The sequence below is a fragment of the Nannobrachium achirus genome, assembly GCF_963921795.1.
Source record: "Nannobrachium achirus genome assembly, chromosome: 2".
Classification (NCBI taxonomy): Eukaryota; Metazoa; Chordata; class Actinopteri; order Myctophiformes; family Myctophidae; genus Nannobrachium; species Nannobrachium achirus.
The window spans coordinates 53,527,553-53,554,845 of NC_137811.1; the positions used below are offsets into that span (position 1 = coordinate 53,527,553).

General features: G+C 43.1%; 1 protein-coding gene across 1 annotated transcript in view; it reads right to left on the reverse strand.

Moving 5' to 3' along the window:
• The window catches only part of zfpm2a (zinc finger protein, FOG family member 2a), a gene marked incomplete at both ends in the record, with an annotated part of 157,184 nt that overhangs the window by 96,599 nt on the left and 33,292 nt on the right, over nucleotides 1-27,293 (reverse strand). Inside the window, 2 exon segments of the mRNA XM_080754619.1 lie at nucleotides 7,151-7,252; nucleotides 18,351-18,509. Coding sequence (XP_080610745.1) covers nucleotides 7,151-7,252; nucleotides 18,351-18,509 — 261 coding nt within the window.

Here is a 27,293-nt window from a genome sequence, read left to right on the forward strand (position 1 = left end):
CCCGTCTTATGATTCTGTCAAGACAGTACACTATCAAACCTTTCATTCCATTCCCAAGCTACATTTCCGGTGACAAAAGCCTCTGCGAAAGCCTCCTGAAGGATTCGTCTATATCCTAATTTTACCAATCCAATTTAACTGGAGCAGCCGGAGTGGTCTGAGCACTAGTTTACCAATCTTTGCTTTCCAAGACTCAGTGTGCTGAAGGCTGGAGGGGTTCAATCAATGGTGCTTTGATCTCGGCTGGAACCATAATTATTTAACATTGTTACAAGGATTTCTCTAATCCATCCTACCATTAAATCCCTTTTACACCCTCATCTTCTGCAGCCTAATCTGCATCTGGGCTCCGTTTGTCTCTCCCTCATTCCGGCTCGCCCCTCCTTCCTTACAGCACCCTGACTTTATAGCAGACATGGGGTTCCAAGTTAGAAACGTTAGAAATGCCCTATGCCCAATGCAGAGCCACCTGACTGAAGGCATGTCATCACACAATCATTTAAATGCAGAACTCTAACGTTTTGCCCGGTATTTGATTGTAGACTTGCTGTCAGCTCACTTTAATTTCATTCAGTTAAGGAAGTGGATTTTCGTTTAGAGAAAATCAATTATTTAGAAGTATTTGGAAAAAGAAGATTCTAATTTGCAAAATGAAACTGGGGGGGGGGTGCTATCATAAGTTAATAAATGACAGTATAAATTTACTCATGAAATTAGCTGAATTAAAAGTGAGTTGAACATGATCTGAACCAACAAGTCCGTTATAAATCAGAGACGCCTCTGAGGGTTGGCCGCACTTTAAGCTTTCTTTTGATTTCAATTTGACTAAAACAGGAACTTTCTTCAGATGAACTGGGCGGCAGTGGGCGCACATATAACATGTTCAAGTGAACATATGAATGTTTAAACCCATCTGTTTATATTGTAGTCATTTTGACTCACACCAAAAAAAAAAGGTCCCACCGTCCTCCTGCAAATATTTGCATGTCTGTGTTTCGCCACGATATAAATAGCAGCACGGGCCACCGCAAACATTTGTTGAGGCACCTGCCACACCACCGTAGCCATCTGGGCCTCCAATTCTCCTAGCATAACATATGTGCATAAAACCTGAAATGGTTATTGTTTTTGTGTGCGAGTGAGCGTGCGTGTGTGTGTGTGTGTGTGTGTGTGTGTGTGTGTGTGTGTGTGTGTGTGTGTGTGTGTGTGTGTGTGTGTGTGTGCGTGCGTGTGTATGTGTGTGTGTGTACTGGAAGAGGAAGGTTCAGCCACAAGCACTTCTGGGCTGGCTGGATTCAAGATTGAAGCCTGATTGATAATTCGTCACGTGGCGGTGTTGCGCGTCAAACATCGCAGATGTACAAGCTCACGACGCGCCGCATTGGCGACGTGTCGTGAGCTTGTAGATCTGGTATTTTCGGCATGAGAGCATGAGACTCAGAGAAGCACATCAAGAGAAGCCACGTTTTCCGGAGAGCGCTTTATGGTTTGATGTCTTGAAAGGGGGGAGGGTGGAGGTAGATGAAGAAGGATTGGGGTGGCAGGAGGTGGGCTCCGCTTGTGTCCAACTGTCAGGTACCATCTCGGACGGCCACTCCTTCATCTGACCCCTGCCTGGCTGTGGCCCGTGCCCAGCTGGCACCAAGAGGCGAGCAGGCTGGGCCGTGCCCGTCAGGGACAGCCAAGCGAGGAGATTTGTGGGCAAGGTGGTCACATCGCTTCTGTTACCTTTGTGTTTAGTGCTCATCTCCTCCTTCTCGCTGGTTTCACTGCCTTTGTTTAAGCATCTTTTTTTTTTTTTGCACCTTTTCTAGAGTTCTCTGTTGCATTATCTTAAATCAGGATTTTCGCTTATCTTGTGTGGGTAGAACGAGTATTCAACAGTGTATTTGAAACGATACGAGTATTGTTTCAGGAGTAAATAGTCGATATGATAACGCAGCGGTTGGGATTAAAGGTTATAGTGCACATTACGGTGTATGTTATCACCTATAAAACCCACTTCATTGGGTCACAGTAGATTCACATACAATAAAACACTACACCGGACCAGATATTATTTCCTACAGCACATGCACATCCTGTAGAAATGGCATGGCTGCTTCACCATGGCAGCACTCTCAGAAACCCAGAGTTTCCACGAGTTTTATAGGGGGGGTGTGGCTTACACCAGCAGACATTTAGATAAGGCTGAGAACAAGTTCATTAGCAGAGTTAGCTAGCTAACACCCTTCATTCTCAATTAGCCTAGAGGAGAGAAAGTCTGAGAGAGAGAGAGAGAGAGAGAGAGAGAGAGAGAGAGAGAGAGAGAGAGAGAGAGAATGAGATGGCTCAGATCCTTATCACAGCTAGTCCATGAAAATGAATACAATAGCTTGACATGCTATCACCCATATCGGTGGCTGATTGCAAAACATCCGTGACTGGAAATGAACATTAAAAAGAAGATTGCTGTGCAGATTTGCTTAAGGTCATATTTCTAGAAAGAGAGAGATAGAGAGAGAGAGAGAGAGAGAGAGAGAGAGAGAGAGACAGAGACAGAGAGAAGAGACGGGGGAACTGACTGGGTGTTCTGTGAGGATCCACATCAGAAGCCTACATTAGGGATGGGACGATATGAAAATTTCATATCACGATTATTGTGACAAAAGAAACCGTGATTTACGATATTATCGCGATAATCAAAATCCATTAACCTGGGGTTGAACATTTGCCAAAAAATAGTAGATCTACAAGCTCAAAACGCGTCGCAGCTTGTAGATCGGCTATTTTTTTGGCAAAGACATTTGATAGAGAGTGAAAAAAGACTGTATCAAGTACATACTGTATATTATAAGTACCTTTTACCAATTATAGAGGGTTTAAGTGGTACCGGATATGCAGCTCGGCAAATAAAAGGTGAATTGATCTCAGTCCATGAGAGAGGACGATATCACCATAATTTAAATCTCCACATTATGATTATCTTGAGTGTTTTTTATCACGATAAACGATAATATAGCGTATCGTCCCATCCCTAGCCTACATAGTAAAAGTGTTAATTTACAGTAATTGAGAGTGTAGAAATGAAAATAAATGGAGCTTCAAGGGACTGTAACTCCCAGAGTGTTACAGATGGAGCCAAATGGAGCCTAAAGGGTCCATTTGGCTCCATTTGCACACCGAAGGTCACATTGTGACCACTGAAGAAGGTCACAGGACCGAAAGCTTGCATTAAACTCAGGTGTCTGCACAGTGTTTTGAGGTGGTGTTTGTTCTGTTTCATACCGTCTCTATGAGTTAAAATAACACTCAGGAATTGACAGTGTAGCACTCGGAACAACAGAGAAAGAATGAGCTATCAGATTAATAGCGAGTCAGGAGGCTCTTTGCCGTGGCAGACAGGAAGACAGACAGAGAGCAGGGACCAACCCCAGATGCCACTTGACTTGATGAGGTGCTAACGCGGGGATGAAATACCAGAAAAGAAACTTCAATAGCAGGATGTATATCGTGAAGCCTTTTGTTGTTACTCTGCAAAAAAAAGGGAACTAGTATGAAGGTGCTTCAATGGAATCACCAAAGCAGGTGGGCATGTTCTGAGTTAGCCCATCTCATTAAAAAACCTTCACTCCCCTTTTATGCAATATAGCCATTACATTAACATCCTATTCAGATGCACACACAGAGTGATTAAAAATTATCTGTTGGCGATGGTAATCGCACCTGCTTAAACTTAAGCCAAGGCAATGACAAAGAACTTTTTGAATGTGGCCACTATCTGAACATTTACAAAGAGATTAAAGGGTAGACAGTCTCAAACTAAATAAATTTGCTTTTAATCGCTTTGAACAGGAAGTCATGTCATTTCAAATGTACCCTATCTGATTGTCTGATTCCACTCTTTATTCAAATTATAACATGCCCATCTGACTTTTCCCACACAATGGGAAAAATTAAAAAGGGAAATGACCTTTCTTGGCAGCCATGATGTGAGAGTGAATGGCATTATTATTATGCTCCAAGATTAATTTCTGCCCATTTTGTGCTGGCCATTGAGAAAACAGAGGAAGAGTACAAATGCCTCACTGTAACTTTGTCTGGCTAATTGCTTTGGTATACGTCACAGAGGTGTCGCAAAAACGCATGTTAGATCATCTGTTGATTGCAGGCATTCATATTGGGGGGTGGTACAGAATGTAGTTCAGAACTGAACAGTGCAACAGTTAATCAAACTAATCGATGTAATCAAATATTTAAAAATAATCTATAATCAACCATCTAATGAAATAATCAATTAATAATCCGATCCGTATTTTGGGCATGTCATTATAAGCTTCTAGCTTCAAAGAAATACAACGTGTATATATAATTTATACTGTAGGTCTGCTATTTTTGGTGGTTAATTGCGAGCATAGGTCACATCACTGTTTTGCCAGGGGAACCAAATACCTTTTATGCCCATATATGGAGATCCCTGATGCCACATGACTAGCATCACCTGGATCTCCATATATGTAAAGGTCTATATATGGGTATTCCCCAGAATCCCTTTTATGCCCATATATGGAGATCCCTGATGTCATCAATATTAAGCCATATCTAACAGGACTTCATAAGGGAATGCCCATATATGGAGGCCACATCGGCCACATACCACACAAACAGAATCCATATATAGCCAAGACAGATGGCCAAGACAGCCCATATCTATGTGGCTGGTTCTACAGACAGGTATCTCCATATATGGGCATAAAAGGGATTGCATGTATGATGTCAGATGACATAGATGTCATAGGACTTTCACATAACGAATAACTGAGTAAGTATGTTTGGGCTCTCACAGCATATCTCCATATACAGTACATGGACCTCCCTATATGGGTACCAGGGGTTTCCATATATGGGTAATTGGTCCGATATACATCACTGGCCATCTGGCCAAGACATGGCGCGACCTCGAGGTCACTTTACACCCTTAGGCGTCTTACTGGTATAGATTCTCTGTCGGGTGGAGACCTCATATGTCCAAAACGATTACTTCTCAGAATTCCAATTTAAAAATATCAGATCTACAAGCTCAAAACGCATCGCTTCACGACGCATTTCAAGCATGCAGATCTGCTACTTTTTATACTTTTGTGTGACACTGTTGTATGATCGAGTACGGGCATTCATTTACAAAAAAAAAAACACAAAAAGTTAAATTATGCAGATAAGAGGTTTCTGTCCGACAGAAACAACATATTAAAAAATACATTTATTAAACATGCGTCTCGATTATTCAATGAATCGAAAAAGCAATCGATAGAATAATTACAAAGAAGATGCTAATTGATAGTGTACATTATGGCTAAGCAGACTGGAAGACTATCTGCCCATATGAGTATTTGAGTTCTGTTCCCCCAGGGGACCGTGCACATATGAAAATGTGTTCCCTTTGAGTTTTATCGGACAGAGGCGTGTGCTAAATGACATGTTTTAGTATGTATTACAGTAGAGGTTATAAAGCAGCGTTGCTGTCTCCAAACTGGATATCGCGTGATAACGCAGAGGCACTGGTCCGCAGGGCTGACCACCAGATACTGGCTTGTCTGGGGTTTGCTGTATCATTAAATGGCTTCCATGTCCCCCCGATCAGGTCCTCGGCTGCAGCTGTTGGAACCAACCCTTACTGAACGATGAGACAAATCCACTACTTTAATCCTGTGATGCCTGACTTGTACTTCGCTGCACCGCGGTGTCGCTAGCAGAGAATAACGGATTCTCAAGCTGGCGTCTGGCGATGCATCGCCTAAAATCTGCTACTGTGGTCGAGCGACACCATCGCGCGACAAAGTATAAGTCAGGCTTAGGAGTCTTTGTCTGTCTCTGATTTTGTCTCTCCATTTCTCTCTCTCTCTCTCTCACAGTTCTCTCTCACTGGTCTCTATCTCTCCCCCCCCCCCCCCCCTCTTCTCTGCTTGTCCAGCAGTGTGTTCTGAGCCGCTAATTCCCATTCTGACGGCCGCGGAGAGGCAGGAAGCATAATTACAGTCAGTCATAGATCCAGTCATAGTACATCCATCCAGCCTTTCAAAGCACTATTTTTAAGCTCAGCATTTTCTTGCCCAAAAGGGCCTTTTTCCGCATGTGATGCCTTCTTTTTGTCACGGCCCCCACACTTCTGAGCTGACCCCCTCAGCCCTGTCTCCTGACTGATCACAGTGATGGTTTATTACTGTCGTCCCTCCGCTCTTATCTTTAGCCAGCAATGCTCATTTCCTTCCCCAGATTTAAATGCAAATGTGAAATTTAATGATAAATGCATTATCTGATAGGTGTGATAACACTGATTCACTGTCAGTATAAAATACACACCCCAGGGGGCTTCTGGCTAGCTAGCACAACTTGCCAAAATCCACTTTTTCTCTCGCTTTTAGAAAATATATAAACGCGTGTACCTGCAATAAATTCTCGAGGTCATATTGCGCATTAAATGGAACTGTATTTTGTGTGTTCAGCAGTGTGGATGTAGGCGTATTGCTGAACAGTAATTGCTGCGTAACTAGTATGTTATTATCCATCACAGTGATGAAGTGACTTTAAATAAAGAGAGCAAAACAAGATAATGGAAAAGGGTCTAAACACTCGAAGTAACCAAGGAAAATATGCCTGGTACTGTAACAGGACATTTTCAAAAAAGAAAAGCTCCAATTTCTTATGATTACGACGAGGTTTCTTTAGGAAGCCATAGTCTCTTTTCAAGTACAGTCCAACAAGATTAACAGCAAAGCAACTTAATCTAGCTATAGCCCATTCAATCACGGTAACCTAATGTACTGTACACTGAATGGTAAATGTATAACATTTAGCTGATCACATCACGACCACCCAAACCAATTCCCCCCTCTACAGCAGTTGTAGGAAGAATGCAGAAGATCTATTCTAACTTTAGAAACATTAGAGGCTGTGCTATTATTATGTTCCCCCCATTCCTCTTTCGGAAATCAACGCTTTTCATCGAGGAGGAATATTTTATAGTGCGATGCACATTTCTAAAATGAACTGTGCATTCTACCGTATCTATTTTGTAGCTCATACGGTGTTATCATGCACTCGTGCCGTTATCTCATCTCGGTAATGGTCAATGCTTTCTAAAGATGTGAGGAGATGTGATTGGCTGGCTTACTTGGTCCATCCCAGTCTTCTGGCCCGATGGGTGGGTGTCTGGTCTTCTCGTTCTGTCCGTCCATCTCCGAATCCCCTGCTTCTCGGTTGCCATCCTCCTCTCCTGTAAGAAGGAGAAACGGTTGAATGCTACATATACAGTTACAGTACACGTTCAATCCAGGTCTAATCACTTAAACCCTATACTTCAGGGGTCTTCAACATTTTCAGGCCAATGACCCATTAGTTGAGAGAGAGATGAAGCAGGGACCCCCGCAACATTTTCATAGATTCCATATACATAGTTGTGTGGTTTGACAGCACAATCCTCAGTGTACCGGTATTTTGGATTCAGATATTTAACCACTTGAACCTAATAAACTTGACCTTATACTCTGTACTTAGTCTGCTCTTTTTCCCCTCTACACCAAACCTTAAAATAGACGATCTACAAGCTCACAACGCCTCACGCTGTGAGACCTTGTGAGCTTGTAGATCTGCTATTTTGGCTAAAGTTCTCAGAATATGGACTCTAGGGTTCAAGTGGTTAATGTAAAAAAGGAGAACAAAAAGTTTCTATCACTCAAAGATTTGGAGGCCCCCCTGTAGTAACTCTGCCCCCTGTTGAAGACCATTGATATACAGTACACATTCAATCCAGATTTAACCCTATACTTCGTTGCCTGGGGATTTATACTTGATCCCCTCCATTTTTTGCATCTGTCTCCAAAAACATTCGATCTACAAGATCACAATGCGTCTTAATGCGACACATTGTGAGCTTATGGATCTGCTATTTTTCTCTCACACCAGAAAAGGGACACTATGCTTCATGCAGTTAATGTCTACACATGGTTTAATTCAACACTCTATTATGGACTGCAATATATTTCCAAACAAGGATTTTTGCTATAGACTTTGGGACATTGTCCTTGTGGAAGGAAGTCAGGATGTAAAGCCAAGACACTCCGGTCATGCCACCCATGTAATACTCATTGTTAAATGTCACAATCAGCGGTAATGTATGCAATTGCCAAGCACCCCAGAGGCAGCCATGTTTTGCATGTGTGCGTGCGTGTGTGCATATGTCCGAGTTGTGTGCGCCTGTGCCATCCTTGTCTGCACGTGTGCACACATGCTTTTACATGCATGCATGCATGCTGTGTGTGTGTGTGTGTGTGTGTGTGTGTGTGTGTGTGTGTGTGTGTGTGTGTGTGTGTGTGTGCGTGCGTGTGTGCGTGCGTGCATGCGTGCGTGCGTGCGTGCGTGCGTGCGTGTGTATGTGAGGGTCAAATGTTCCCTCAAGTATAGTATAATTTGAGAAATCAACATTGTGAGGACAATTGTCCTGGTCCTAACAAGAGAAACTGTTGTTTTATGGTTAAAATAATTTTAAACGTACAATTAGGAGATTATTCAGGTCGGGGTTAGGATTAGGCATGTAGAGGTTAGGTTTAGTATTTAGGGTCGAAGTTATGCCTGATTTGTGCACTGAGAATAGACGATCAACAAGCTCACAACACGTCACAGCGTGACACATGAGCTTGTAGATTGCCTACCGGTATTGTCGGCGCGCGCGCGTGCCTGCGTGCATGCACACATGCTTTTGTACATGCATGTGATTTCTGTATGTATGTGTTCATCATCTGTTTGTCTCGTGAGTGTGTTGTGTGACTTGCAGATCACACCAGGTCCAGCTGCTGCACACTCTTTATGTAAAGGAGTTCCCATGAGTGCATGCAGGAACAGGAGGAAGCCCCATGGAACAGGAAGGAAAGCAATGTGTGGGAGAGAGGTGGCTATTTATTACTGTTTGATCTATTGTGGAAGGAGACAGACTGTGTGTTATAGGATGTTGGGCTGATTTACAGTCTCGGGGCTCGCAGAGGCCATGCGTTGGGATATTTGGGTATCTCTCCTTGGGAAGTAAGTGCTTAAAGTCCTTGTTAAACAGGCTCCACCTTCCAGTGACCAGCCCGTAACACTGATGGGAGCACTCGGCATAGTGTTCCTAGATGGACCTTTCCTTGTTGAAAAAAAAAGAAAAAAAAGAAAAATCCTCTATTTTTGCATGCCCAAGTCCAGTTTATACTCAAAGTTTAGAGGCACATAAATCAGTGCTAAGTAGGAGCCCCTAGTGTGGTGTTCTAAATAAATCCAATGTGGCTGACACAGCGGTTGCACACGCTGCCTCCCAAAACTTGGCCACATAAGAACTAACCTGCTTGGGGCAAGTCTGGTAGTTTGTGGAGGGGACATTTCTCTCACTTTATCCTGGCTCACCATATCTGCTGCAGCCCTTTGATGTTTTACACCCCGACTGTGTACGGCCATGGGCACGCCTGGATTATTACAATGGATTATTATACACTTTCATTGTACAAGAGAAAGCAAGGAAGGGATGAGAACGACTGTCATGTTAATGTTATTAATATTACAATGATGAAGATGGTATCGTGATGATACAGTTTGGCTCAGTCGATGCATGTTTAAGATCGTTTAGATATCGTCACATTATAAGACATAGACGTAAATAATGGTTGTTTACTGCAACCATATCTGATTTATTTTCTACAACGGCTCCCTAAAGCATTTTAGAGCACTTCCTGTGACAACTGCCACAGGACACACAGCACTCCCTCTGTGGGCGCGTCCATTCTGAGTTGCGTTAATCTCCAGATCAAGCACACACACACACACACACACACACACACACACACACACACACACACACACACACACACACACACACACACACACACACACACACACATACACACACACGCACACATACGCACACACGTGCATACGTGGACACAGACACACACAAACACACACTGTTTAGATTTTTCTATTTTTTTTACACACGTGGCTCACTTCAAAGAAGGTAGCAAACATTGCCAAAAGGATAGCAGCTTCCTGCCTCACACTGAAAGAGAAGAAGAAGAAAATGGAAAAAAATGATACTGAAGGGAAGTCTGCAGAAATGTCCTACTTACAGTACATGAGGTCATTATGACCCAGTTTTGCTTATGCAAGTGTCTGCTTGGACTGGCGATTTTCCCCCCTTCTTCCCTCACCCAGTATATTATCAGTGAGCCCACTCAACTCAATTCCCCCACTATTTATTGTTGGGCTTGGAGAACCTCTTTAGCATACTAGGCTCGTATTATGATGAGGATAACAAAGGCGTATATCAACAGTTCCTTCCAACGGAGCGGAGTTAAAAAAAAAAAAAGCCGGGGAGATAACATTAAAGGCACTACCTTGATCTCAGGCGAACATGTTAAGCCCTGTAACGAAACGTATTGGAAGTGTTTAATTACAGCCCGGGAAATGAAGCTACAAGATGATTCCTTAATTAAGGAGTGATTAAGGATTTTCTGCCTTCTATCTAACACAGTTTGCAATGCATTTTAAACACAATCACCCAGGCAACCTCACAGGGAACAATGTCACAGAGCTTTGATGAAGTTTCCTGCACGAATGTCACTTGGAAAAAGCACAGGGAAGGAATAAGTGCTGTACCAGCACTCACCCTCTTGTACTGTACAGTATGATAAAAGGAACAACTGCCAATACGTAGCAATAGAGTGACCCGTTTTTATGGCTCCAGAATGTGAAGGTATTTGACCTTTCTGCTATAGAAATAGATTGATAGAGGTTTTTCAATTCGTCCAGAGAGGTCTACTATGAGCAATAGTCTCTCAACCTTGTTTCATCATCTGAATAGGAACACTGCAGTCTTATCAACGGAGACAGATTGTCAATGATCATCCTCGGCATTATCGCCTCGATCATAATTTACATCTGGCTTGCGTTCTCCTCCCTGTGCAATCAAATGGAGACACTTAAGGGTGAGTGCGAGAGGGCTGGAGAACAGAAGGGATGGCGAGGGTTGGGGAGCACAGGGACCTGCTGGGTGCAGGGTTGGCGGGCATGCAAGAGGAGCCAGTGAGCTGTTAAAATCAGCCCTATCACTGCTCTATCAAAGGACAGCTCCCGAGCCAAATCACAGTCACATGCGGTGCACCACACATTCAGGTCAATAAGCTTATAGGCGATTTACACAAACAACTCCTCCAGCAAGGTAGCAACAAAGTCATATTGGCTTTTCCTCTCCCTTTTAGCATTGTCTCTACCAAGGAAGCCCTTGAAAATGTCAATCTCTTGCATGAGACTTTAAGGAGCTCAAAACACTCTAATCCTGACCATTGAGCCTAGAGACAGGTCGCGGCTTCTGCAAATATAGAGCCTGTGTAAGAAAGGATGGATTTTACAGTCACATACTGTATTGTCCATTTCAATGGTGAATGTGTTGAATAATTTCTGAATTCTTGGCTAGTGATACTGTACGTTTTGGAGATGCTTCTAACCCGCTGCCATGTTTCTAAACTCATCAACATCTTGTCACCCCAAAGGTGGACATATGGCAATGATTTCTATAATGTAATAATACGAGGGAATGCCTTCCAATGTTGCTCCAGTACTAGTGCCAGTCAGTTGATATTACAATATTTGGTTGTTGATAGAGATTACACTGCAACAGATACAGTCAATTGCGAGAAGCAACCTTTTTCGCGAAAGTCAAGCATAGCTGTAAGACTACTCTACTATCTGAAAAATAGAGTTGAATTGTATGCAATTTGTGGCAGGCAGAGCACTCCAATAGGGGGGAGGCTATTAGTGAAATGCCTTGCCACTGTCTCTTTAAATGCCAATAAATTCCCATCATTACAGAATCTGGCAGTTTTCCTCCCTGTCTGCAGCCGGGGTCTTTATCTCACTCTGCCTCAGTCTCTGAGCATGTAGATCTGGCCCAGTTAGATTGTCATACTTAACAAACATTAATGATTAATTTCCTCCACTGAGTCAAATGGGGCTAAAGGGATGACTCGATTCATCTTATCGCACCACAAATTAGCATTTCCCCATATTCTCCAGCATCAACTGTGCATTAAAATTCCACATTTACCATTCTGGGCGGCTGGCAGCCATGGCAAAAGAGCCAAGGAGATCTTCCCTTTTCTGTTGCCGGAGATTCTGATTACTTCTGTGTTACACAAAAAACGTGGCATAATTAATTCTGCCACTTTCTGTTTATTACTACTGCATGCCTCTGACTACTGTGAGTGAGATTACTCCCTGAGCATCCAAAGGGGTCAAGGTTGGTTTATTATTTTGTTGTACAAAATATCCAGGTGCCCTTCATCTGTAATGAGGTAAAATGTCTCTGTCTGCATAATAATTCTGTCATTTTAGTGACATGGGGGGATTGTACCATGTAAATGCAAATATCCACATGTAATCGTGTTAAATGTATTGTGATATATATGAATCGGAAACGTGTGTGGTACAGTATACGCTGACAAAATCATATAAAGTAGAAACCTCTTTGCAATCACATTCTGTACTTGAAGCAGATAATTATAATAGACACAATCTGTTTTAAATATAGTTGACAATTGGGTATTCATTTATTATACAAATACAAAGTAAAGAAAGAGACAGCTTTGCTATTTACTGAATTGAATTGACTGGGTCAAACCCTTTTCAAATTACTTTACTGTACTAATTAAGGCTGTATGTAGGTAGGCTATACACTATAACACAGTAGAGTACTGTATAAAAAATATTGTTTACTGTAGTTCAAATTATAATCAGGCTTCAGTCAATCCACTTGAAGAGGGCAGCTTGGACCACAGGTGTTCTCCCCGTGTACATTGGTTTTCATCACTAGCCATGACTGCTCCTCCTGGTTTGATTAGACTACACAAGTTAGCCTGAGGAACACCATCACGGCTACATCTCCTTGGCTCCTTTTTTTGGCAGTTTGTCATAGGCTTCGAGGAGACTATGTTTTTCACTGAGAGAAGATGAATTTGTTTTTCCCGTCATCATCGTTCTAATGTGCACACAGCACCAGCCTCGGGTAGCTAGCCAGAACAGACGGGTTACCGCAAGGCAAAGTATCACTGGAGAAAGTAAAAAACATAATTACCACAGTTTTACATTTTTTCCCCCATATGTTGTCATGCATGAAAAGACTCCAAATGAACAATGTAAGCAGACTACTTGATTACTATAAGCCAGGGGTCTTCAACAGGGGGTCCGCGACCCCTATTGGGTCCGCGGGGATACTGCAGGGGGTTCCGAAATTTGTATATATTCTTTATATTTATTTTAAAAAAGAAAGACAATTTTTAATCTGTCTAAATTTTTTATATTTAAATCTTTAAATATAAAAAAAGACATGATTCTGTCTCTTTTGATACACATGATTATTGTGCAATTGACAGATTGTTAGTGATAGATTGTTAGTATTGACATTTGTTCTCAGTAAATAAGGTATGTTTTTAAGTAGTACGGCCACTTGTACATGCATGTTTAAAATAAAAGCATGAATGGATTAATCTTATCTATAATGCACAATAACATGGTCATATGTATACACATGAAACACAATTTTATACAATATATGTTGTAGCCCCACCCACACCCTACGAGGTAGGGGGTCCCTGCTCGAGCTCCCCATCAGTTTGGGGGTCCCTGGCCTGAAAATTTGAAGACCCCTGCTATAAGCAAATGATTTAAACAGCATATAGGAATGATTTTGTCCCAAGGATTTTGCTCCATATAAACGGTTGATCACTGTAACCATGATCATTATAAGCACAGTTTCCACAGTAACAGTATTTCACAAAAGGTATTTTACATCTGTCATATGAGACGCATCCCATGGAAATTTATAGTCAGGGCCAGCTCAGGCAGTCGTTTGTCATCAAAGAATATTTTGAAGACACAAAGAGAGCCGCTTGTGACAACACCCTCTGCTGAACTTCACAGGCAACCCCCTCATATGTTTCTCCTTACAATAAAGGACGGGAACCAGCAAGGTGAAATTTCACAATTTCAGTAAAAAGATGCCATTCAGTAAATAAAAATGGTATCTCTCTTACAATTATGGAGCTAGCTGTGTCAATAGAGTATAAATCTTGACTGTGGAGTCAGCGTGTGGGTGGGCTTCACAAGCAGGCCTCCATAAAATGTGGAATTAACCGTACAGAGGAACTTGTTTGAGGAGGGATTCTTTTTAATCGCAAGGGAAAGCCAAGGTTATTCCTTAACATGTGTTTCTTTTTTCTCTTGTTCAGAGCACTCAATAGGTAGGCCCCCTTCTAATTTCATGTACAGTATGTACTGTATGGTCTTCTCTCCCTTGGGTTCACTCCCATTGTACCTAGCTACTTCATTTCACACCTATGCTGTATCAAAATTGTCTGCATTTCTACAGTGCCAGTATCCAAAGTGCTTTATAATGTGCGTTACATTCGCACACTGGCGGTGACCACGTAAGGCAACCAACCAGCTCATCAGGAGCAGCTAAGGATCACACAGCGCCTTGCTCAAGGACACTCCTACACAATTCTGGGAAGAGCCGGGCATCAAACCAGGATCCTTCTGTTTCCCAAACATCGGCTCTCCCTCCTGAGCCACAGCTGCCTTTAAAAAAAAAAGTAAATTACTGAAAATAACAGAAGCAAAGCGATGCGAGGGGTTGTGATCTTTCAGATTGTCTATTTTCACTACTTTTGTGTGGTACTCTTGGTATGACGAAGTAGGGCATTCATTTACAAATAAAACAAACATAAAAAGTTGAAATATGGAGATACAAGGTTTCTGCCTGACAGCAGCGATGCGCGTTGACCACATTCACGCGGCAGCAATTTTGCTTTTGCATTATTATAGAAAACTGCTGATTATGGTCAGTTGCCAGAGGCTTCTCAGGAATTTCTTGGAAGATGACAAGGTACTGGTAAAAAAGATAGCTGATCCAGTGCATAAACACACGCAGTTAGCTATAGCACAGATAGATACAGCAGAACATTGTAGAGGAATGTGCATAAGGCTAGGGAAAGACACGTTGACTGTCAATTTGAAAATGAAAAAACTTGTCAATTTGGAAAAAGAAAACGATGATGCTTGAAGTTTTACCAGACACTACTGTTATTTCTTTAACCACAGATGACAGCAGGTGTAGTGATGGATGCAGCAGGTTTCTTGCACAGGACAAAAATATGCAAGGGTTGTGGGAAACAGCAACAGCTAAAATGGCATCATCACCAACACCAACCCATAGAATCATCACCCACCCAACAACCAGATTCTCAAGCCACAGGCCAAGATGGGGCTTCAAGGTGCTCCATCCACTTATCTAAGGAGCCCCATTTCTGCGAGGGTAAGGCAAATGGTTGAGTCTTTGGTGGCATTCAACTTCTTGACCTTTGCGCCTTTAAGCAGCTTTGCTACTTCACCGCACTCTGATCAAAGTTAATAAGTGCTTCATATGTTAATGAAAATTGGTACTCCTCTTTGTGTTCCTACAGCTTTTTAATACCTATTATAGGCTGAAACTTTTAATGGAGGTTTTAGGTCCCCCTGACAAGCCCATTTCAGAGAGTGACTACACAGATACAAGGCTAAGCTAAGACCAGAGAGTCACTGCTCTGTGGAGGAACCTTACACGAGAGACCTTATTCTCCGGGAAGCTGCAGAAGATAAAGGCCATGGGATGAGTGGCTGCTTTAAAACCAACGTTCACGTCCACACAGGGCTAATTACAGCACACCATCACATTTGAGAGGGTTTAGTTAATCAAGGGGGCTCTCTTTTGCTTCCTATAGTCGAGGAATAACACACTTAAACCGTTTAATGCGGCCAGGATTGCGTCCTGTTTAATTCATGGCAGTATCACATAAGTGGGGTAAAAATTTAAGCCACTCAGACATAGGTTTAAATTAGTTTGAAAGAGATCTAATTGAGGAGCGGATCATGGGGGAAATGGCTACACCTGATGCTTGTGCACAACTTGCCACGGGAAAGAAAGAAACTTGGACAGTACATAATTTAGGACTTAGGAGGAAATGGGAGACTTAGCTAAGCTTAGATAACAAAAGTGAAAAAGAATCTGACTAGTAAGGCGTGTATATGACAAGGGAGAGATTACTGGTGTCCTGGAAAAGGAGTATTTGGCACTTCGGATTGCTATTTAGCTTGACTTTATTGAGGAAGGCGATACAAGTCACAGTCTCTCCCATGGTCTTACCCAAGACAATAAGGATATCAACTGGCTTTAACAAGGTTCTTTGAAGATTTGAGAAGTTGTGCTTTTCTGTGCTGTACCCTCGAATGTGTACTGCACGCTCCTGTAACTACTGGGTCATGGTGAAATCATTGAGCGTAATTTTAAGTTTATTGGAATATATGATGAGCGGAACAAAGGGTAAAGAGAAAGGAGCCCTTGTTGGTAATTGCAATTTTCAAACAATTGCGGCTTTTAACATTTCTTGAGAACAAAAGGAAAGCATTATTGATACGATTACCGGGGCAAAGCCCACCTGAAACATGAAAGATTTATTTTGTTCTGAAGACGTCTTCAAAAATGTAATCCCACAAGGCAAATCAGTTTAAAAGTGTAAAAATTCAAACAGAAGAAGAAAGACAGGAGACAGACATTCAAAGGGTTTCTTCTTCATTAAAAAATCAAATTTATGGCATTCGTGAGCCAGTGAGAGTGGGGACACCTGGGGTAGTGAAGCCTTGTGTCTGTAGGATGGAGTTGTGAAGGAGGGGGGTGGCGTGTGTGTGTGTGTGTGTGTGTGTGTGTGTGTGTGTGTGTGTGTGTGTGTGTGTGTGTGTGTGTGTGTGTGTGTGTGTGTGTGTGTGACAGCACATGCACACACGTGCGTCTATATAATGTGACAGCTCTGTCATCTTCGCACTATAACCTGGAGCAGACCACAAATTAGCTCCTGTGATGGCGAGGTGTGACCAAAATGAAACAAACATACAAAGAAGCAATCTAATTGAATTGGAGTTCAAAGACGACTTGGGCGGCTCCGGCGTCGCCAGGCCCTTTTTAGTCCTGGACCTCCGAGCAATAGCAGGTGCTGCTAAGGGTTCAGAGAGATGTAGTCGGGCTACAAAGGGAATGGCTACACTCTCCAGTGGCATCGCTGCACTGTAGCACACCTTCACAGGGCCTATCACAGTGGACGAGCCAATGTTGCGGGTGCCATCTCTCTCTCAGATCAAACCACTCCTCTTGGGAGGACTGTGGGGGATCAAATATCTATATATACCGCATATGGTTTTAAGGCTAGGCGGGCGATGCGAGAGAACTTCTGATCTGGACACCCATTTGCAATGCCAGATAGTTTGTTAGTTTGTTCGCATATGGTTTGAATACGTCTCTGAATCTCATTAGGTCTCATTTCATTTCAACTTATTTTTTGATGCTTGTCAATCATCATAAGTGGTGTGTAATCTTTTGTTTCATATTAAGTATATCAATGTATGTAGTGTAATAATGATACATGTAACATATTGTCGCTGTCGGATGGAAACCTTCTACAGTATGTCCAAACGTTTTCAGGAAATGAACAAAAATAACCTGGATCCAGTGTAGTAGGTATTATTTTGTCCCAATGTCTTGTATATATATATTTGTTAAATATTTATGAAACCCACAAAATTAACAACCTTTTCTTTCACTTTAACAATGTTTCAAATAAGCCGATCTACAAGCTCACGACTTGCCCCAATACGACACGGTCGACACGCTGTGAGCTTGCAGATCCTAAAAAGGTGTACGTGGAGATCGAAGGTTTCAGCCCGATAGCAACGATATACTACAACATGTTTAGAGCAGTGGTTCTCAACCTGTGGGTCGGGACCCCCAGGGGGGTCTCCAAATTATTTTGGGAGGTCCCCAGATGATTAACTTAATGTGCAACATTGTTTTCTCTCTCAACAGTAAACAAACCAACATAAAGTTTAAGTGTATAGAAGGTACCGTATATGCACATTTCTAAAGTGACAATTTAAGGACTTTTTAATACCTCTAAAATTACAAATTAAACATTGGTGAGGTAGAAATTGTGAAAATAGCCGATCTACATGCTCACAACGCCTCGCAATACGAGGCGTTGTGAGCATGTGGATCTGCTATTTTTACAATAGAACCGTGTTATACAAAATGTAATACCTCAACTCTTCAGGGTGGGGGGGTCCCCAGTTAAAATATGATTATTTGGGGGTCGCGGCCTGAAAAGGTTGAGAACCACTGGTTTAGAGTGAATTTTGGAGGGGGAAAAAAAGAAACTAAAAAACAATGCCCCCGGAGATAACACACTTAAAGAAAAAGCATCTTGGGTCCTAACCTTTGTTGCAGAAGTACTCCATGTCTTCGCAGGCCATGTTCTCTGACTCAAACTCTGCAGAGAAGTTCTCCTCCACGGAGAACTCCTCTTTGGTCATGAGCTCATTCTCCTCCGAGACGCACTCCTCCTCGTCTTCCTCCAGGCCAGCCTCCAGAGGACCTGCAGGGAATGCACACACACACACGCACGCACACACACACGCACGCACGCACGCACGCACACACACACACACACACACACACACACACACACACACACACACACACACACACACACACACACAACGCGCGCACACACACACACACACACAGGAGGGGATGTTGAATAGTTTCATCACATCCTTCAGGCTTTTTTTTGTTTCCCTCATTACAAATGCAGATACAGTAACAGTTCACTGCAGGGACGTGCTGGCCATTGGGAGAAGCGGGACAACTCCCGAACGGCCGGTTCATTCCCGGCTGGTCCAGGCCGGCCATTTGGAAAAAATTAAACTGTTTGCACAAAAGTAAAAATTAAACTGTTTGCACAAAAGTAAAAAATAAACTGTTTTCACAAGTTTAAATCATTTTTAAAATGATAAATACAAAACAAACGGTTTTTCGTCGTTGTTGGGTTTCCACCCGACAACGATGTAATTGGCCCACTGGCTTGTCACTTGTCATGATCTGAAATGGCAAATCTTTGAGTAGCAGCAGCGCTATAGTGCGCAATGAGGGCCTCTCCAACTCTTTTTTCCCGGGCTGAATCAGGGGCCCAGCATGTCCCTGGTTCACTGTACGGTGCTGTCTGTGCTCTGCATATCCTGGTGTTCAGTAGAGTAAAGGACTATGTCAGTGAAGGATGGTATGTCGGGTGGAAACCTTGTATGTCCAAAACTGTTACTTTTCATAGCAACACTGCAGAGCTCAAGTAGGGATGGGACGATAATTGTTGTTATCGTGATTAAAAAAAGAAAAACACTTAAAAACACCCAATAATCATATTGTGGAGATTCGTCATGAAATTGTCCTCCGTCATGCACAGGGATCAATTCACATTTTATTCGCCGAGCTGCACATCCGGTACCATTTGAACCCTCTATAGTTGGTAAAACGGACCTGGAAATCACGCTTGATATTCTTTTTTTCACTCTATACCAAATCTCTTTGCCAAAAAATAGCCGTAAGCTTGTTGATCGGCTATTTTTTTGGCAAATGTTCCACCCTAGGATAATGGATGTTGGGGATATTTTGATTATCGCGATAATATCGTAAATCGCTATTTCTTTGGTCACAATAATCGTGACATGAAATTTTCTTCCCATATGCTAAGACTCTGGCTGGTCCGCACTCTCGCGTCTCGCTCAAATCAAACACTTTTCAGGAAATGTAAAAAAGAACCTGTGCCCCAATGGATCCAATGTTATTATTTAAGTAATACTAGTTAATGCTTTTACATTGGTTAAATATTTATTAAACCCACATACACTTTGTTCACCTTTTTATGGAAAAAAAAGTTGAAATATGGAGGACGGTACAAGGTTTCTGAATGACGCTATTCTGGTGTTCAGTTCAGTACAGGCAAGGATATGGCTGTGTGAATAAAGCATGGTATTTTACCTAAGGAATTCCCAAAGATTCTTCCTACTAGTAGCAAGCAACTGAAAAAAGCCCTGTTGAGACTGAATAAAGGAGAACATGCTGACATGCAGCCAAGGTGAGTGTTGATGTTAATCCCACTACCTGCAAGACAAAACCTCAGAGACGAAGAAATAAAAGCAGGAGAGGAAAAAACTTCCCTTTCCAGACTTTTCATACGGGCATCAGCATGGGAGGAGGAAAAGAAAATACTTTTATTAATTTGTTAGCCTTATCAGAGGGTACAATGTTGATTTTCCATTTACATTCCATGCCTCCGGGTAATACACCAGTGCAATCTTAAAGGAGACACTTTTCCGTGTGATTAATTTTCCCCCCTCTGTGCAATATTATTTCTTTAAATCTAAATGATTTCCGAGTTTTTGCTTGTAGCTGTACATCTCTTTTTGGTATTTGCATATTACCATTTTGCTTCAATCAAGGGGCGCTGATGGAATTACTGTACGGCTATACCTGAATTGTATTAGTTCTGAATAAAAAATAAATAAAATAAAAAGCACCGTCCTCACCCCGGCATTTGAATGTTATTAACATAATGTGCAGCGTGCACACCTCTCTGTCCCTCCCCAACATATCTCCACCGTCACCCCATGAATTAACCACAGTAGAGGAATGATGGAGCTTTTCAAGTAGCCATACAGTACACTTACTTCATATTTGAATTGAAATAATAACACTTATGTGTCAGTTGGGCGGATTGGAAGCCCCGCATTTTCGTGTTCGACAGACAAACAAACAAATATTAGCTTTCTCGACTCAGCTGCGACTGTGTGTTTAAACTGAGGGGGGGGGGGGGGGAATAATCATAAAGCACCTTTGTTGTCACTGCTGCCTTCTGGATGTGAATACTCTCTCTATCCATTCCCTCCTGGCTGTCACACATGAGGTTGCAGCCTCCCTCCCGCGCATCGTCCTGGAGCTGTTGGGGAGTGTGCAGTCTGAGCATGTATCCACCCGACACCTTTCAACGTGTTTGTTCTATTGTAACGGGACTGAGACCCTCGGCTTTAATAAAGCAATAATTTCAGTTCAGAAAAAGTGGGGGGCTGGCGTGATTCTCCTGTTTCCCTTTCTTCCCGCACGCCGACTCATAAAAGGCCCCCCCCCCTGATCTCCACAAACTGCTCGTTCTTTTCATTAGCCTTATAAATTACTCCTTTGTAGAAGTCTACATCTGCAGGAGCCCCGGACATGAAAAGAATTAGCACACAGATCTCTAATAGACACTGTGGAGGCAGAGTGGTGCTTTGAATTAGGATACAGTTTTATGATCTAATCTGATGCCTGAACTGCTGATTCGCTGAGGAGCGAAGTGAGGCGTGAAGTGACTCAATGAGTCCACCATCGCTCGAGATGATATTGAGAGATAAATATCGGCATATCAAGGGGGAGATTGCATGACTGGAATTAAATGTGTCTGCCAAGGCAATTGAGGACGGTGCGAAAGAAAGGGGGGGTGGAGGGATGGAGGGGGGGTACATTTCTTTACAGACTGTACACATTCCATTACACAGCTGAATAAGAACTGTGTGTACAACGATTCTTCCCTGTTGCTGGCAAATAGAGCACCGCCACCGCACCGCAGAAAATAGACCTACAGTGTTACGTGATAATAAGAGTAAAGGGAGATTACAGATAAACTTCATGGTCAATAAGACACAAAGATTAGGCAGATAAGATGAGATAGAGCCAGGGTTTAATGGACTCAAAATGAGGCCATCTTTGTGCCTTACTCCAGCAGATACTAACTAAAATTGACCATTTTTGAACTGATAGGGAATAGGAGATACCCCGGGTCTTACTGAATGTGGCTAACACCATCGCACACATTAAAGAGGGCCTGATGGCTACTCCTTGTGGACTCTACATAGATTACCAAAGTTTGTCCGCATTCTCACATGTTTAGGTTATTATTATACAGTATTCATTGCATGGAGAGACCTGAAATTATTTCAGAGACAGCAATGATAAGAATAATGACTTTCTAAACGACTAGCACTGCACTCCTAACTCATTTTCTGATAGTGGCGTTCCTGCTATATTTAGTTGTGTACTGTTTAAAATCCTGTCACATTCACTGTGTGACCCACGCTTGTTGGTGCAATGCTATAGGCGCTGCTGACGAATGGGCCAGAGGAATGCCTGCTGCTTTGCCCTCTTATCAAGCCTCCTCTGGAGTTCAGATGGCCAATGACACTGCCGAGAGAGAGCGTTTGCATTTCACTTTCCAACAGAAAACAACACCCACCGCCTCCAGAAAGCTTGTGACTCATTACAACACGCACAAAAGTCTGTGAAACAAAGACGTTTTAAAAGGATAAGACGTCTCCTCGCTGGGATGATTTTGTGTATAACCAACTAACCACACCACATCAGCAGCAGACATAGTTACACAAGGACATCCCCACAGTACTAGAGTAGTCCATGGTCTCTTTAATTCTTCATATGTGACAGTTGTCTCTGTCTGTACAATCTAAAAGCGAATGCTTCATGTGGGCTGTCTTACACAGACAGTATTATAACACATATAACACAGCCCTATATACTTCACTGTACGATGAATAGTGAAAATAGCTGATAAATAAGCTCACAACACGTTGCAATGCAACATTGTAGATCTGTTGTTTTCGATATTGTGACAGGTTTGTGCAATTTGTCGGGGGAATTTACTGAAAATCTTCGGCTATAATGAAACGCCCCGAATAGGGACACCAGGGTTAAAGTGGTTAATTCAGCATTACCTGTGAAACCAAAACGAGGCTTTAGACAGATAACCCTGGGCTGGGTTTCCTCTCTCAATCTCAATATTAACCGTCCATTTTCCCATTTGAAAAGACCCAACTGCTCCAGGAAACTGCTTCCGACCACCGCTCGCCCCGCAGCCCCAGCTGAACCCCCTCCTCAGTCAGTGTCAGTGTCCAGTTATCCCCTCCCCCACCCCCCACAACCCTGCCATTCACGGCCGTCCATCCTGGACTCTATCATCCGCTTTCATCTGGGCCTTCCTCTGCTGACAAGAGGAGGAAATCTCAGCCCTGTTCAAATAGTCATGCAGCCCAGGAGCAGCCAATGCTAATAGAGACATTGGGTAGCTTGAATGCGGGCTTGATCACAGTGGCTCTTTTGTTCATGGCGTGGCCTCTGTCTGATAGGGATCGGCCATGCGGAGTGGAGCCTCCGAGAGGGATATGGTAATGCCCCCGCTGAGTCTATAAAACGGGGTTGATACTCTGGGACCATATGATGGACAGAGGATTAATGAGTCACGGAGGAAAGGGAAGCAGGGCAGAGCGGACCATGGGCCGAGGTGCTGGAATGAGCATATCCGTCATGAAAAAGTAATGTTGCGCACTCGCTCAGTCACTCCCGGTAAATCGGTTTTTCGTTTTAGAAAAATGTGCCTCAATGAGCTAAAACCGCAAACGGAAAGACACATGGCACTGATGCGCCTCCCCCTCCCGCCCCCCGCCGCCACGCAGTAAAATCCTGAGTGTTAATTTAACTCGGACCCCTTACAGGTCTGTTTTTACACCCGCTGTGCAGCTTGCCTCAAAACTATCATAAACACTTCCCAATGAATGTGTGTACCGGTAAGTGCGTGTGCGTGTGTGTGTGTGTGTGTGTGTGTGTGTGTGTGTGTGTGTGTGTGTGCATGCACGCCATGCGTTGTGTAGGTGCATGCGTGCGCGTGTGTGAGAGAGAGTCTGAACAGTGTGAGTGACTGCTAATTTCATGGCATGCTTTCTCAACCGTCCGCAATGTGTGGAGCTTGTGGTCGGACTGCGATAGTGATACCTCGCATTATCAGCCGACTCCACAGTGTGATGTGCGGATCACAAACCCAGCCTCCTCTACGGCTCCCTAATTAGAGGTGAGGTAATTGAATCTGACAGAACAAAGCGGCAGATCTCTAGAAGCATGGTAATCATTTTTTGCTCCCACCTATACAGTTTTCCCGTCCAAAAAGGTCCATTGAAAACGTGTCCAAGCTGCTGGCCTGGGGATGAAACGTTAGCACCTGAGACTACGCGAGTGAAATCCTGAGTGTTCCTTTAGCTCCGAGAGTGTACAAATGTAACCAAATGGACCCATTTTGCCTTACATTTCGTACACTCTCCGGGAACTACAAATGCATAAATGAACACTGAGGATTTTACTGTGTGTAATGCATAATGCAAGGCAGCCCGAAAAAATCCAGCAGGGCCACACAGCTCAACCCCCTGCCAGGTCCCTTGCTCCCAGTGACTGGCTCCTTTGTGCCATCGCTGACACCCGGGGCCCTCCACATCTCCAGGTTAATGCACACATACGCCACAGGACTCTCCAAACTTATGCGGGGGGAGGAAATATAGAAATATATCGTCACTGTCGGGCAGAAACCTCGTATCTCCAAGTTTCAAATTTGTAATTTTCCCCCGCAAAGTAAAGCCCTGCTTCATCATAGAAGGCAGTCTCACAAAACTAGTGAAAACAGCAGACCTACAAGCACACAACGCCTAGCACCGCGAGGCGTTGTGTGCTTGTAGATCGGCTGTTTTCACTAGTTTAGTTCATTTTTTAAATGATAAATACAAAACTAACGGTTTTGGACATACAAGGTTTCCACCCGATAACGACGATATTGTTGCTGTCAAGCGGAAACCTCTTATCTCCATATTCTAACTTTATGTGTTTTTTTCCCCGTACTTGATCACACTACGGCGTCACGCGAAAGCATCAAAAGCAGCAGATCCACAAGCTCGAAACGCGGTGTGAGGCGAAACCTGAAAAGTAACCGTTTTGGGACGTATGAGGTTTCCACCGGACAGAGACGAAATATAGAACCATACAGACTTTGTCTCGAGTTCCAGAGTGGCTGTCAGGCTCGCGCGCTTCGTAACCCTATACCGCTGGTTCCCTGTGAACAGGTAGATTCAGGCTGTACGCCTACGGGTCTTGCGTTTACCCACGCAGCGGGAGAAAAGAAACAGATACATTACACACACACACACACACACACACACACCTCTGTCTCTCGCTGCAAAGTGTGAAAATGAGAGTAACAGTTTTGTCTGGTCTCACTCTGGTGCTGTACAGCGGGGTGGAGGCGTCTAAAGAGGGAGGAGGAGGAGAAGGAGGAGTGAGGACAGTGTGGAGGGATATTGTGGAGAGACTTGGGGGGAGATCTTCTGCGCTGCTCTCTAATGACCTCTGGGATGCTGTGGGCTCCCTCGGCCTTGGAGGAGGCCCAGTGTATAGGTTACAGGGCTCAAGCCTCTAATTTAATCCTTGATCACTGTAATAAAATAGATACCATTTATGCAATTCTTAATAGCTTAATATGCCACAGAAACCCTCAAAGGAATTAATCATTTCAAACGTAAAGGGTGGCGGGGGAGGGGGGGGGGGGGGGGTTCGTAACGGCATGGGCCGTAAGAAAGAAAGAAAGAAAGAAAGAAAGAAAGAAAGAAAGAAAGAAATATGGAATCCACAGCAGTCTGATTTAAATTTAACCACCAGTCAGAAATAAATTACCATTTGTATATTTTATGGCTGTGAATAGTTTTGGTTGTGTAAGCGAATGTGTGCATATACTGTGTGTGTGTGTGTGTGTGTGTGTGTGTGTGTGTGTGTGTGTGTGTGTGTGTGTGTGTGTGTGTGTGTGTGTGTGTGTGTGTGTGTGTGTGTGTGTACTGTATGTACTTTTGTATTATCAGCAAAAGATTCAGGTAGGGATTAGGGTTAGGATAAGGTATAGGTAAGGTTAGGCGTTAGGTATGGAGTTATAAATAGCAGCTCTACAAGCTCACAACAACAGGTCGCAGACTCGCAGCATGACTCGTTCTTGTAGAGTCGCTATTTTCAGGATTAGGGTTAAAAATAGCACAAAATAAATGGCGTTCATAACATTTCCGGTCCTCATTTTTTCACAAGTATAGTAATACAAACGTGTGTGTGTGTGTGTGTGTGTGTGTGTGTGTGTGTGTGTGTGTGTGTGTGTGTGTGTGTGTGTGTGTGTGTGTGTGTGTGTGTGTGTGTGTCTGTCTGTGTGTGTGTGTCTGTGTCTGTGTGTCTGAACCTGTGTGTGTCTGTGTGTGTGTCTGTGTTGGGAGGATCACAGAGCAGCTTCAGTAGACACGGGGTGTGTTCTCCAGAGCTGCTGTGTGTGACCACGAATAAGCGATGCTATTGTTTAACTTGATTTTCCGGTTGCTAAGCAATGTAATTCTGGTGATTAGAAATGGCTGCGTTCCTAAATTCGGGCACTTACAATCAACAGTCAACAAAACTGCTTCAAAACTCAGCACTGACGCTCCTATGGAAATTGTGGTGAGAAAGAGCGAGGGCGGGTTAATCGAAGGCATGTTCACTTGGGCGCACGCGAACACACACACACACACACACACACACACACACACACACACACACACACACACACACACACACACACACACACACACACACACACGTGCGTTTGTATTACTATAATTGTGAGGACATGAAAATGTTAGGACTGCATAAATAAAAGGCAATAAACAGCCAGATCTACAAGCTCACAACTAGGGATGGGACGATAAGCGATATTATCGTTTACCGTGATCAAAAACACTCACGATGATCGTATCATGGAGATTTAAATTATCATGATATCGTCATCCGTTATGCACTGGGATCAATTCACCTTTTATTTTGACGAGCTGCAAATCTGGTACCATTTAAACCCTCTATTGGTTAAACATACTTATAATATACGTACAGTACTTGATACAGTAATTTTTTCACACTCTACCAAATCTCTTTGCCAAAAAAATAGCAGATCTACAAGCTCACAACACGCTGCGTTGCGACGCGTTGTAGATCTGCAATTTTTTTGGCAAATGTTCCACCCTAGGATAATGAATGTTGGGGATATTTTGATTATCGCGATAATATTGTAAATTTCTTTGGGGACAATATTGTAGATTTCTTTGGGCACAATAATTGTGATATCCCTACTCACAATGTGTCGTTCTGGTGTGCGACAAAACAGACTCTTTCCCTGCCACTATACCCAACCTCTAAATGCCTAATCCTAACCCCAACCTCAATGTTTTACACTAAGGCTTTTGTTGACGACCAGGAAAATTGTTCTCATAATGTCTATTTCTGAAATTCTACTATACTTGGCCTGCACAAGTATAGTAATACAAGTACAGTACACGCGCACACACACTCGCAAACACACACACAGACGGAATGTCACCCTTCTGGGAAGCCGAGGCACCACAGATGACAAGGCAGAGCCTCTGTTGTCAGACGTTGTTATGACATCATGCGTTTAGATGGC